Here is a 12995-nt window from a genome sequence, read left to right on the forward strand (position 1 = left end):
GTGACGCTCCTCCTCCTCCTACTGCTCTTCATTGGACTGAGAATCGTGTGGATCGTGAGTACGTATCACACACGTGTCTGTGCTGCGGGTCCTGGGGCTTGAACTCAGGGCCTGGGCGCTGTCCCTGAGCTTTCTCACTCAAGACGAGCGCTCTGCCGTTTGAGCCACAGCTCCACTTCTGTCTCTTTTCATTGGAGATGAGAGTCTCATGAACTTTCCTACTGGAAAGTTCCCAGCTGGCTTCCCAGGGGGATCTGCAGATCTCAGCCTCCTGAGCGGCTGGGATTACAGGCGTAAGTCACTGGCGCTCAGCTCAGAGCCTGGAATTCTGCCTCCGCTCTTTCCCTCACAGTTGGCATTCTACCCCTTAAGCCTCCTGTTTCCTTCTGGTCTTTTTTTTTTTTTTAGTATTCTTTGCACAAAACAACTTTTAAGGTCTTGATATTAAGATGTTACAAGTGTCTTTTTTATCCCCCCCATCCCGTCTCTCTGCCTCTGTCTGTCTGTCTGTCTCTCTCTGGATTTTAGTTTATAAACAGCAATATGTCCAAAAAGAAATTCAGCAAAATGTGTCGCTACAACAAATGGGGATTGACAACAGTTCTGAGAAGATCCAGAGCCTCTCTACCACCGTGCAAACCCTGGCCACCCGGCTCTGCCATGAGCTTCGGAAAAAAGAGCCAGGTAATTCTGTACTACCCTGTGTCTGCTGAAGAGACCAGGAACTAAAGCTATAGAACCTCTGCGTGTGTGTGTGTGTGTGTGTGTGTGTGTGTGTGTGTATTGGGGTCCTGGGGCTTGAACTCAGGGCCTGGGCTGTGTCCCTTGGCTTTGTTGCTCAGGCCGCATGGAGCTCAACCAGATGAGCCACAGCATCACTTCTGCCTTGTGGCTGGATATTGTATGATGAGCGTCTCATGGATTTTCCTGCCAGGCTGGCCTCATCCCCGAAGCCTCCGATCTCAGCCTCCTGAGCAGCTAGGATCACAAGCCTGGGCCACTTGTTCCCTGCTAGAACCATTAAGACAGGAAGTAAGCATAGTCCATGCATTGATGACAGTTCCATACAGTGAGAAGAACATAACAATAACTATATAACACCACGTTAGCAAGTATACTGGTTACGCAAGGGTACTAAGACTATGTGCATTTTCTTTAATCTATACCTTTCTTAAGGTATAAGTAACTCGATTTCTCTAATCTCAACTTGCTTAAACTTTTTTTTATCGTTATATATGTTATGTAAAATCTCAATTTACTGTGAGGCTCAGTGGATGATAGATAGGAAAACACACTTCTCTACAGATGGTCTCAGTTCAGAATTTCAGTCAGTAGAAGCCGGGCACTGGTGGCTCACGCCTGTCATCCTGGCTACTGAAGAGGTTGAGTTCTGAGGATCATGGTTCAAAGCCAACCCATGCAGGAAAGTCTCCAGACGTGGAGTTGAGGCTCCAATGTTAGAGATTCACCTTTGAGTGAAAAAAGGTAAGGGAAAACAAGAGATTCTGAGCTCAAACCTCAGAACTGGCACAAAATACCATGAAAGAATGACCAGCAGAAAACACAGGAATCTTGCTCACTGTCCCAGAGATGCGAGGATACAGCAAGAAGGCTGAACATCTAGTCACATACAACGCTTTCCTTCCAGAGCACAAATGTAAGCCTTGTCCGTGGAATTGGCTGTGGCACGCAAACAGATGCTATCTTCTGTATTATGTTCCCGACACCTGGAAAAACAGTGAAAAGTTATGTGCAGACCGCAATGCCAGCCTGCTGAAGATTAACAACAAGGACACACTGGTGCGTCTCCCGGTCTCTCTCTCAGTAAGAAAGGAAATCGCGTTTCTATCACAGAGTAAGAAGAGGTCGCTGAGCACTGGTGGCTCACGCCTGTCATCCCAGCGACTCAGGCGGCTGAGATCTGAGGGTCACGGTTCAAAGCCAGCCTGGGCAGGAACGTCTGTGAGACTCTGATCTCCAATGAAATCACTGGAAAACCAAAAGTGGAGCTGGGGCTCAAGTGGTAGAGCGCCAGCCTTGAGCAAAAGAGCTCAGGGACAGCGCCCAGGCCCTGAGTTCAAGCCCCAAGACTGGAAGTTCTTTTACCCTTTCTAGAAGTGGTGAAATCTGTTAAGTCTTTCTCATTGGATCTCTCTCAGCTGGTTCACAGGTAGTTACAGACTCAACAAAATGTAGTTAGGAGGAATGAGAACCAAATATGAGTTTTTGGTTCCACTATTTTGGATTGTTTCTGAGATCCCTCTTACACTGACCTGGTCTTATTTACTAGATTGCTTTCTTCCTTCCTTCCTTCCTTCCTTCCTTCCTTCCTTCCTTCCTTCCTCCCTTCCTCCCTTCCTCCCTCCCTCCCTCCCTCCCCCCCTCCCTCCCTTCCTTCCTTCTTTCCTTCCTTCCCTCCTTCCTTCCTTCCTTCTTTACTTCCTTCCTTCTTTTCTTCCTTCCTTCCTTCTTTCCTTTTTTGTGTGCCAAACTTGGGACAAGAACTCAGGGCTTTAAATGCCACCTGAACACACATGCACACCTACACACACACAGACACAGACACAGACACACACACACACACACACACACGATGCAATTTTGAACATGCTGTTTTAAAGCAATCATTTGAATGGTGATACACAGTAGTACGGACAGAGACCATTATTGCTGGGCTTGAACTCAGGGCCTGGGCACCGTCCCTGAGCTCTTTTGCTCCAGGCTGACACCCCCCATCAGCCCTGGGTCCCCTTCTGGCTTGTTTGTGTTTCTGGTGGTTCCCCGGAGGGAACAGTCTCCAGGACTTTCCTGCCCCTTCTGACTTTGAATCGTGATCCTCAGACCTCAGCCTCCGGAGTAGCTCAGGTTACAGCATGAGCCACCTGCGCCGCCCAGAGATCATGTTGCAAGGGGAGCGCGTTTGTCTCTTAGGAGTTTGTGAAGTCCCAGGAGCTGTATGACTACTGGCTTGGCGTTCCTCCCAGACAGGACAACAGGAACTACGCCACCGCGAACTGGCGCATTACGTCTGCTATCTGGTACGCTCCTGTTCTTTCTTTTATTGCTTTAAGTCTATTTTTTAACACTATGTTTTCCTCAGGACGATTGTAGAGTGTGGGAATACCTTTCTCACACCTGCTGGGTCAGGCTTCTTTCAAGGATTTAATCAGGCAAAATAAGTTCACACAGCCAGGTGCTGGTGGTCACGCCTGACATCCCAGCTACTCCGGAAGGTGAGATCTGAGGATCCCAGTTCAAAGCCAGCTCTGACAGGAAAGCTCGAGACACGTATCTCCCAGAAGTTAACAAAACACGCAAGATGTAGAGCTGTGGCTCAAGTGGTAGAACACTAAACGTTAGCACAAAATCTCTGATCTAGGGTCCAGGCCCCAAGTTTAAGATCCAGTACCAACACACACACACACACACACACACACACACACACACACATTCACAGATATCCACCTTTTGTGAAGTCACTAACAGTAGCCTAATTATAGAGATTTTCTTTTCTTGGTTTGCTTTTCCCTGGGCATAAACTCAGGGCCTGGCAGCTGCTCTGGGCTTTTGGGCTCAAGGCTGGTGCTCTATCACTTAAGCCACAGCTCCACTGCTAACCTTTTGGTTTGATTTAATTAAACAGAAGAGTTTCATAGCGTCTCCTGCCTGGGTGACTTTGAACCCTGGTCCTCAAGATCTCAGTTTCCTGAATAACACAAATGCTCAAGATGGCTCCCTTCATACTAGTCAACATCCATGTGTGAAAATGGAAACAGGGAATGTGGGAGGAGGGGTGGGGGAGTATGGGGAGAAGGATGAGGGGTGAGATGATCCACGTTCGTTGTACTCATAGACGGATGGGTTAAACTGAGATCCTCTTCACAATCCAGTATCTCAACATGAACAACGCAGACCTTAAGGACAATAATGTCAGGTCGCAGACATCATCTTTGTGTGTGTCTGTTTCTAGTCTTTGACTTCTTAAGTATTGTCCTGTGTTTCCTCTTTCAGGTTGAAGAGCAACACCAGCGGCTTCAAGGGAAAGTATTGTGGATATATGACTTACGACATGTACATTTTTTATGATTTCTGTTCTATAAAGAAATATGCAATGTGTGAGAAAATGGCTGACCCGGTGCGGGTGGAAAGTGTGCTAGGTTAACGTTCAAGAAGAAAGCCTGTCTGAGTGAAAATATACAAATAAATCAATAAATAATAATACACGACAAATCACTTCCTTCAGATCACATCCTGCAGTGGATGCGAGCGTGTGTCTCCTGGATCACACAAATAGAATAAAAATTCCCCAACCATATTTCTGCTTCTCAGAACATTTGTATCTCTCTATGTTCATCTTGTTCCTGATTTACTGAGCGTAAGAAAACAAGTCCTGGCCAGGTACTAGTGGCTCACTCCTGTAATACTAGCTGCTCAGGAGGCGGAGCTCTGAGAACTGAGGTTCAAGGTCAGTCCAGGCTGTCTTCAGTGAGCCAGCAAAAGCTGGAAGCAGAACTCTGACTCAAGGGGTAGAGCACTATCCTTGAGTTTAAAAAGCTCAGGGACAGCGTCAAGGCCCTGCGTTCACGTGCCAGGAATGGCACATAAACAAGAAAGGATGTCAAGTTGGAACTTCAGCCTACAGTCCAGATTCTCAGCATCAAGACAATCTTTCCTTATGAAATCTAGCATTGTGTTTTATGGACTGACTTACCGTTGACGGTCAGGGGGTTGGAGGTCAGGGCCTGGGCGCTGGCCTGTGCTTTTTCACTCTGTTAGGTTAAGCCTTTGATCTGCTTCTGGTGGTTCATGGACTTTCCTGGCTAGGCCCCCATCCAATCCCAGCCTTAGATCTCAGCCTCCTGAGTAACCAATATTACCAGCATGAGCCACTGGGCCTGACCGAAATCCAGAGTTTTCAATTAAGTGTTCTTCCTGCTTTTCCACAGATCCACCTGGAAATTTTCAACCTTCTAGAAAACCAGAAAATATTAAGTCCAGCAACATATACATATGCCTATGTACACCATAACCAACTTGGATTTATTCTCATGAAACAGGTTCATTAACAGCTTGAAAAAAAACGAGATGGGGGAAATCATCATTCCAGGAGATGTAGGAAGAGCTTTTGCTGAGCAGAATGTTAGCCAAACATAACATTTTTTGTGTGTCGGTCCTGGGGCTGGAAGTCAGTGTCTGTGCATTGTCCTGAGATTTGTTTACTCAACGCTAGCACTCTACCACCTGAGCCACAGTGCCCCTGTGGTAAGTCGTTTACTGGAAATCTACCACATTTCTGCATATCAGGATTGAATAATTGGAAAATAAACTTAAAGTGCGATACTTCTTGAACAGAAGGTGTGGCTCACGTGGTACAGCTCCAGCCTTGAGTACAAGGATCAACTGAGAGAGCAAGGCCCTGAGATCAAACCCCAGGACCAACACCACACACACACACACACACACACACACACACACACACACACACCACACACAGGGGCAGGTGGAAGATATGGTCCAAATCCAGGGTGGACCTTATGTTATAGCAGGTAAGTCCATGAGACTCTTATCTCCATTAACTCCCAAGCAGCTAGAAGTGGAGCTGGGGCTCCAATGGTGGAGGTCTAGCCTTGCACACAAAGGCTCAGGGACAGCATCTCAGGCTGCAATCCCTAGGAAACACTTATACACACCCCAATAAAACACCACCACCAGCACGAGGCACTAATGTGTGAGCTAGGAGCTGGTGGTTCATGCCTGCGACCCTAACTCCACAGAAGGCTGAAATGTGGAGGGTCCCCATTCAAAGCAAACCAAGGCAGAGAAGTTCTCCAAACTCCACCTCTAGCTAACCAGCCAAAGGCTGGACTGGAGTCCTGACTCAAACCCGGCAGAGCAGCAGCCTCGATCCAGAATGTGGAGCAAGAGTGGGTGGCCTTGAATTCAAACCCCAGCAAAAAACCCCTAGATCCTGCAGTGGTCATATGAAGTGATAAGAAAGAGGAAGAGAGGCTGGTGAAGAGAAATGTTTCCTAGGCCACAGTCACGCAGTCCTGCCCGAGATCCCTGATGAGCAGTTTATCAGCTTGGCTGTTGAGCAACATTCAGGCTGGTGAAACGAGACTTCTGCTAGTGATCACCAAGAGTCCACTTCCACATTCTGTCCAGTGTTCCATGCTCAGCTCTCCCTTCCCCCAACAGCAGCATTTCCTTCCATGTGCTTTCCAGACTCCTTCATGTGTGAAGAGGGAGCGACTCACACTGATGTGAACGACCAGAACTCGGGAAAGATAGAGAAGTTGGACAAAATGGAGACCAATGTAAACATTTTGAGTTATGAATTGCAGTAGGGAGAGTGACAAACATGAGACTGACCAGCTGGGCAGGTGGCTCAGTGGCAGAGCGCTTGCCTTGCATGCCTGAGCCCCTGGGTTCGATTCCTCAGCACCACATAAGCAAAAAGAAAAAAGCCGGAAGTGGTGCTGTGGCTCAAGTGGTAGAGCGCTAGCCTTGAGCTGAAGAGCTGAGGGACAGTGCCCAGGCCCAGAGTTCAGGCCCCATGAAGGACCCAAAAAAAAAAAATTAGACTTAAGTCTTAGGGTTCCGTGACTGGTTAGACATATTATTTGAATTTTTGATTAACTCCCCCAAATGCTTTTATCTTTTTTAAAGCACTGGTTTGAAATCATTTATAATCAATCAATCCTTTATAACTGTTGTACTTGGAATATTACAATCAAGGTATAAGATGGTGTTTTGAAATTGGACAAAGTGTTCCATTTCTGTGGCTCAAGATTATAGGTTGTCCAAGAAAGCCACCTTTTAATTTATTTGTTTATTTTCTTTTTCATTTCATTTGTGTAAGACAGAGAGAAGAGGCTGGAAATGTTGGGAGAGAGAGAGACATGGACACAGACAAAGATGGACAGAGAGACAGAGAGTGAGTCAGAGAGAGACAAACGGACAGAGAAAGACAGAAAATACAGACAGAAATTAAATTTCATGTATCTCTTCTTCGTGGTTAGAGTGATTTTGACATCAACTCTGACATGTAAGATGGATTCCTGTGTTCAGAATGGCGGTTAGACGATCACGTTTTACTAGAATACATTTATTGGAAGTAACCTTCACCTACCCACATGGATGAGGATAAATATCCCGAAATGAGTTAAGAATAATCCACCTTGGGCTGGGAGTGTGTGTGTGCGCGTGCACATGTGCGTTATTCCTGGGGTTTGAACTCAGAGCGTGGACGCTGCCCTGAGCTTTTGTGGTCAAGGCTACTATTGGAACCACAGCTTCCCTTCTAGCAGTTTAACTGGAAGTAAGCATCTTAGGAACTTCCCTGCCCCTCTGTGTGTATGTACGTAGTAAGACTTGAACTCAGAGCCTGAACACTCTCTCTTGGCCTTTGTACTAAAGACAGGTCCTACTTCTTGAGCCACAGTAGCACTTCTGTCTTGCTGCTGATAGTTTAGACAGGAGTCTCAGGCATGTTTCTGCATACACTTATGACTTCCAACTACGGCATTGAGTCGCTGGTGTCTGGCTATTCTAGAAACTCTTGGTCCCATTTCTTGACTGTCATCCGAATATTGCTTAACCCTGATGGCTTTGGGATTCCTCTGATTTTCCTTAATCTGCTTTTCAGGTTTTTAGTATGCCTTGCAGTGTGTAAATTCATCTGAACCTTTGGGGGTTTCAGGTGCAATGCCTGTTGGTAAGGACCATGTGTCCTGATCCATCTTGTCTCCCAACTCTTCCCCCACCCCTCACCTCAAGATCTCTGGGCGGTGAGTGTCATGGTTGTGTTTGCCTCTTCCTCTCTCCATTTATCTGCCCCCTCTCCAAGGTCCCTCCCAAGTCATGCTCCAGCATCCTGGTGACCATAAGCTCACTGTTCAACGGACTCACACCACTGAAATCATCCCAGGCACATTCATGTGTGCTCACGGAAAGGAATGTGTTTTAAAGTCAATAAAGTAGCAGCTGCTTTAGAAAGCCAGATAGTAAAACTATACACTAAAACAGCCTCTACACAAGAACTTCTAAAATACAGACAGGAAAAACAACTGTGGGTCAGTCTCTGAGGGCTCACACCTTTAATCCCAGCTCCTTGGGAGGCTGAGATCTGAGGATTGAGGTTCAAAGCCAGCCCAGGCAGGAAAGTCCATGAGACTCCCATCTCCAGTGAACCACCGGAAGTGGCACTGTGGCTCAAAGCGGTAGAACGCTAGCCTTGAGCAAAAGAGCTCAGGAACAGCGCCCAGGCACCAAGTTCAAGACCCACAAATGACCAAACGAAAACAAAAGCATCTTAGAAATAGGATTAATGCCTCTTTTTCATTTGCTCTGTTGTTGTTGTTGGCCGTTTTTATGCCAGTGCGAGGGTTTGAACACTGGAACCAGGGTCTCTCCCTGACAGGTTTATGCTCAAGGCTGGCACTGTACGACTTCAACCACAGCTCTACCTCCAGCTTTTACGTGGTTCACTGGAGATGAGTCTCACAGACTTTTCTGCCCTAGCTGGCTGAGAACCACCATCCTCAGATATCAGCCTCCTGAGTCGCTAAAACTACAGGATTGAGCCACTGGCACCCAGTCCATCTTATTTTTTTCCACTCAGGGTCTGGACGCTGTCCCTGAGCTTCTTTTGCTCAAAGTAGTGCTGTAAAACTTGGGGGCTCCCAGTTCAAAGCCAACCAAGGCAGACAAGGCCTCCAAACCCTACCTCTAGCTAACAAGAAAAAGGCTGGCCTGGAGGCCTGACTCAAGTAGTAGAGCACCATGCTAAAGCAAGAAAGTACAGCCAGAGCAGATGGGCTTGAATTCAAACCCCAGAACCAGCAGAAACACAGCAAACCGAGCTTCTGCAGAAGGCATGTGTAGAGATAAGAAAGAGGAAGAGAGGCTGGTGAAGAGAAATGTGTCCTCTGCCACCGTCACGCAGTCCTGCCCGAGATCCCTGACGAGGATCTGATCAGCTCGGCTGGGTTAGACACAGGGTCAGCTGGGGAAGGGCGGCGGCTGCTGCCGATCCCAAAGACTCAGCGTCCACCTTCTGTCCAGCGTCCAACAGTCAGCTCTGCCTTCTAACAACCGCATTTCATTCCACCTGCTTTCCACGTTCCTCCATGTCTGAAGAAGAAATTATATACGCTGATCTAAACTTCCAGAACTCGGGAAAGACGGAGAAGATCCAGGAGTTGGATCAAGTGAAGACAAAAGGTATGAATGTTGAGTTGGGAGTGTGTGGTACGGTGCGCGATGAAAACAAGACTTCCACCTTGGGGCTCAGTGAGTGGAGGGGGTTATTAGTCACTTTGAATGTTTAATTACGCCTCCCCAAATGCTTCTAGCTCTTTTATTCAAACACTGGCTTTGTGAAATCACACAACCACCAATCACTTGTAAATGTTCTAATTTGAATATTATGATCAAGGTAGAGGAAAGTGTTCTGAAATTGTACAAAGTGTCCACTTCTGTGGCTCACGATTACATGCTGTCCAGGAAAGCCATCTTTGAATATATTTTGTTATTTTATTTTTCACTTCATTTTGTAAGCGAGAAAGAAGAGGGAGACTGGAAAGGTCTGAAGAGAGACAGGGGACAGACAGAGATGGATAGAGAGATAGAGACTGAGGCCGAGAGAGAGAAAGAGCCAGAAAAAGACATAAAGAAGTGGACAGACAGGGACAGAGAAAGACAGACAGGCAGATGGACATAGGGACAGAGGCACACAACGAGAGATAGACACAAAGAGACAGAGGGTCTGAGAAAAAGAGGTAAAAGCCAAAGAGAGAGAGAGAGAGAGAGCACCAGAAACAGAAAGACAGACAGACGGACAGAACAATGAAGAAAGAGATCTGATATTTTTACTATCTGTAATTTTCTCTCCAGTGTTGATTTGAATTATCCAAAGGCTGCAAGCTGTGTGACTGTGTGTGTGTGTGACTGTGTGTGTGTGATTGTGTGTGTGATTGTGTGTGTGTGTGATTATGTGTGTGTGTGTGACTGTGTGTGTGTGATTATGTGTGTGTGTGTGTGACTGTGTGTGTGTGTGCATTGAACAATGCACCCTGTGGCACACATGAACACATGCACATGCGTTTGCCAGTGTTTGCCACTGCTGGGGCTTGAACTCAAGGCCAGAAGCTCTCACTTGAGTTTTTCTGCTCTAGGCTGGCGCTCTTCCGCTCGAGCCACAGCTCCACTTCTATCGTTTTTGCTGGTTCATGGGAAATAAAATGTCTCATGGACCTTCCTGTCTGGGCTGGCTTTGAATCACGATCCTCTGATCTCAGTCTCCTGAGTACCCGAGATTACAGGCGTGAGCTACCGGTGCCTGGCCTAAAAGCAACTCTTGAATTGATCATTCTGACCTAAGTGAAAATCTTGACTTTCTCATTCTTTTCCGTGAAGGTCATTTTCCTCCATCGAAAGAAATGAAGTTTCATAATCGTTTTTCAGTTCTGTCTGGTTACAGTGACTTCGGTATCAACTCTGAGGTCTAAGAAGGATTACCTGGTGGTTACTCTACCTTGTTACTAGAACACAACCTCTTCCAGATATCCTAGCAGTGAAAAGCAGCATCTGCTGTGGTTAGATTGGTTGATGGTCGCCATTCTAAGGGGGGTGAGGTGCTGGCTCCGTGCTGTGTGGATTTGCATTTCTTTCATGGCCAGAGAAGCTGAGCATGGCTTCCTGTCTCTCTGGGCCATTCTTCTTTCCTCTGTTCTTGTTTACTTCCAGCTTGGCCAGAGGTGACCTAAGGCTTGAAGATCAGCCTTTCCCCTGCCTCAATTCCACCTGCTTCTCTCTCTCTCCTTCGCTGCCAATTTAATTTACCTCACATTTAATGGGGCAGTTGATTCTTGAGGATTTGTTTTGTGGGGGGGTTTAATTTTTGGAGCTCTAAGTGCAGAGCATCTTGATCAGTGGATATCATTTTCATGTCCTAGGGTGTCTAACGAAGTCTTTTACAGGTTGCATCACAGGAAAGGAAGAAAAGCTAAATGAAGGAACGAATGACATTGTAGGAAGGAATGGAACTGAACGCTGTTTTTCTCTTCTGTGTTCCACAGCGCCTCCGGTGTCTTCCCATGTGTGGGTTAGAGCAGCTTTGGGTCTGACTCTCCTCTTCCTTCTACTGTTCTTCGTTGGACTAGGAATCTTGGGGGGCCTGAGTACGTATCACCCAGTTTTTGTGTGTGCTGCTGGGCCTAGGTCTTGAACTCAGGGCCTGGCGCTGTCCCTGAGCTTTCTCACTCAAGACTAGTGCTCTACCACTTGAGCCGCAGCTCCACTCCCAGGTTCCTGGTGGTTCATTGGAGGTGAGGGTCTCAGGGACTTTCCTGCCCAGGCTGGCTTCCAACTGGGATCCTCAGATCTCAGGCCTCCTGAGCAGCTGGGATGACAGGCGGGAGTCACGGCGCCTGGCTCAGAGCCTAGTGCTCCTGCTTAGCTGTTAGTCCTCACAGTTGTCTTTCTACCACTAAAGACATGTCTCCTCGTCCCCTTTTGGTCTTTTTTTAGTATTAAAAAAAAACAAACAACTTTTGAGGTCATGATACTGAGGGTTTACAAGTGTCTGTTTTGATTGTCTCTCTCCTCTTCATGTGGAGTTTATAAAAAGCAAAATGTCCAAGAAGAACGTCAGACAAAGGTGTTTCTACAACAAGTGGATAACGTCAATTGTTCTGAGAAGATCCAGAACGTCTCTATGGCCCTGCAAACCCTGGCCACCCGGCTGTGTCTGGAGCTCCAGGAAAAAGAGCCAGGTAATTCTGCAGGGCCCTGAGGGCGGCTTATGGGACCAGGAACGGAAGCTTAGAGTTGTACCCCACACCTCCCGCGCCTGCAGGTGACGGTTCAGTCCCTCAGCCTTTTAGTTCTAGGCTCCATGGAGCTCAGCCAGCTGAGCCACAGCTGCACTTCCAGCCTGTGGATGATTCTGTGGACCTGAGAGGCTCACGGACCTTCCCGCCTGGGCTGGCTTCGAACCTTGATCCCCTCAGCTCAACCTCCTGAATAGCTGGGATTACAGACCTGAGCACCTGGTGCCCGGCCTACACCCACTGATTAAGGAAGGATTGAAGCATAGTGCATGCATTGCTAACAGATCCACATAGCTAAAAGACAATCCTAACATAGTTATAACTACACAACCCCCAAATATCCAGGAACAATGTTTATGCAAGTGTGTTAAGGCTGGGAGCCAGTGGCATATTTCTGTAATCCCAGATACTCAGGAGGCTGAGATCTAAAGATCCCAGTTCAAAGCTAGCCTGGGCAGCAAAGTCCATGAGAGTATTATCTCCAATAAACCACTCAGAAAAATGGAACTGGTGCTGTAGTTCACGTGGTAGAGCGCTCACCTTAAGTTGAAGAGCTCAGGGACAGTGCCCAGGCCCAGAGTTAAAACCCCAGGACTGAAAAAAAAAAAAAGAGTATTAAGACTATAAGCATTTTCTTTATTCTGCAGTTTTACTAAGGTTTGATTAGATCAAATTCTCTAATCAGAATTTATGTTTTAAAGATTTTTTCATATTACAATAAAAGTTGGGTAAAATCTCAATTTGTTATTAGGATTAGTAAATGATAGATAGGGAAACACACTTCTCTATAGATGGTGTCGGTTCAAAATTTCAGTCAGTAGAAGCCGAGCACTGGTGGCTCACGCCTGTCATCCTAGCTACTGAAGAGGTCGAGTTCTGAGGATCATGGTTCAAAGCCAACCCATGCAGGAAAGTCTGTGAAACTCTTCTCTCCAGTTAATCAGCAAAACTCCAGAAGTGGAGTTGAGGCTCCAATGGTAGAGGATCAGCTTTGAGTGAAAAGCTAAGGAAGAGCAGGAGATCCTGAGTTCAAGCCCCAGAACTGCACAAAATAAGATAAAATAATGACCCGAAGAAAACACAGTGAACTTGGTCAATGTACCATAGAGATGACAGGAAATAGCAAGAGGCTGAAGATCTATTCACATAAAAGGACGCTTT

At 46.8% G+C, this 12995-nt stretch overlaps 2 protein-coding genes across 2 annotated transcripts in view; both read left to right on the plus strand.

The window, feature by feature from the left end:
- The window catches only part of LOC105992248 (C-type lectin domain family 12 member A-like), a 10468-nt gene extending 4121 nt beyond the window's left edge, over positions 1-6347 (plus strand). The window contains exons 2-6 of the mRNA XM_013025072.1: positions 529-684; positions 1649-1800; positions 2932-3038; positions 4012-4148; positions 6226-6347. Of these exons, the coding sequence (XP_012880526.1) occupies positions 529-684; positions 1649-1800; positions 2932-3038; positions 4012-4148; positions 6226-6347 (674 nt within the window). The remainder of the gene's footprint in view (positions 1-528; positions 685-1648; positions 1801-2931; positions 3039-4011; positions 4149-6225) is intronic.
- A 2734-nt stretch (positions 6348-9081) lies between these two features.
- Positions 9082-12995, plus strand: part of LOC105992249 (C-type lectin domain family 12 member A-like) — a gene marked incomplete at its 3' end in the record, with an annotated part of 13164 nt that continues 9250 nt past the window's right edge. Inside the window, exons 1-3 of the mRNA XM_013025073.1 lie at positions 9082-9225; positions 11082-11183; positions 11622-11777. Of these exons, the coding sequence (XP_012880527.1) occupies positions 9132-9225; positions 11082-11183; positions 11622-11777 (352 nt within the window). The remainder of the gene's footprint in view (positions 9226-11081; positions 11184-11621; positions 11778-12995) is intronic.

The sequence above is a fragment of the Dipodomys ordii genome, unplaced genomic scaffold (assembly GCF_000151885.1).
Source record: "Dipodomys ordii isolate 6190 unplaced genomic scaffold, Dord_2.0 Scaffold81, whole genome shotgun sequence".
NCBI lineage: Eukaryota > Metazoa > Chordata > Mammalia > Rodentia > Heteromyidae > Dipodomys > Dipodomys ordii.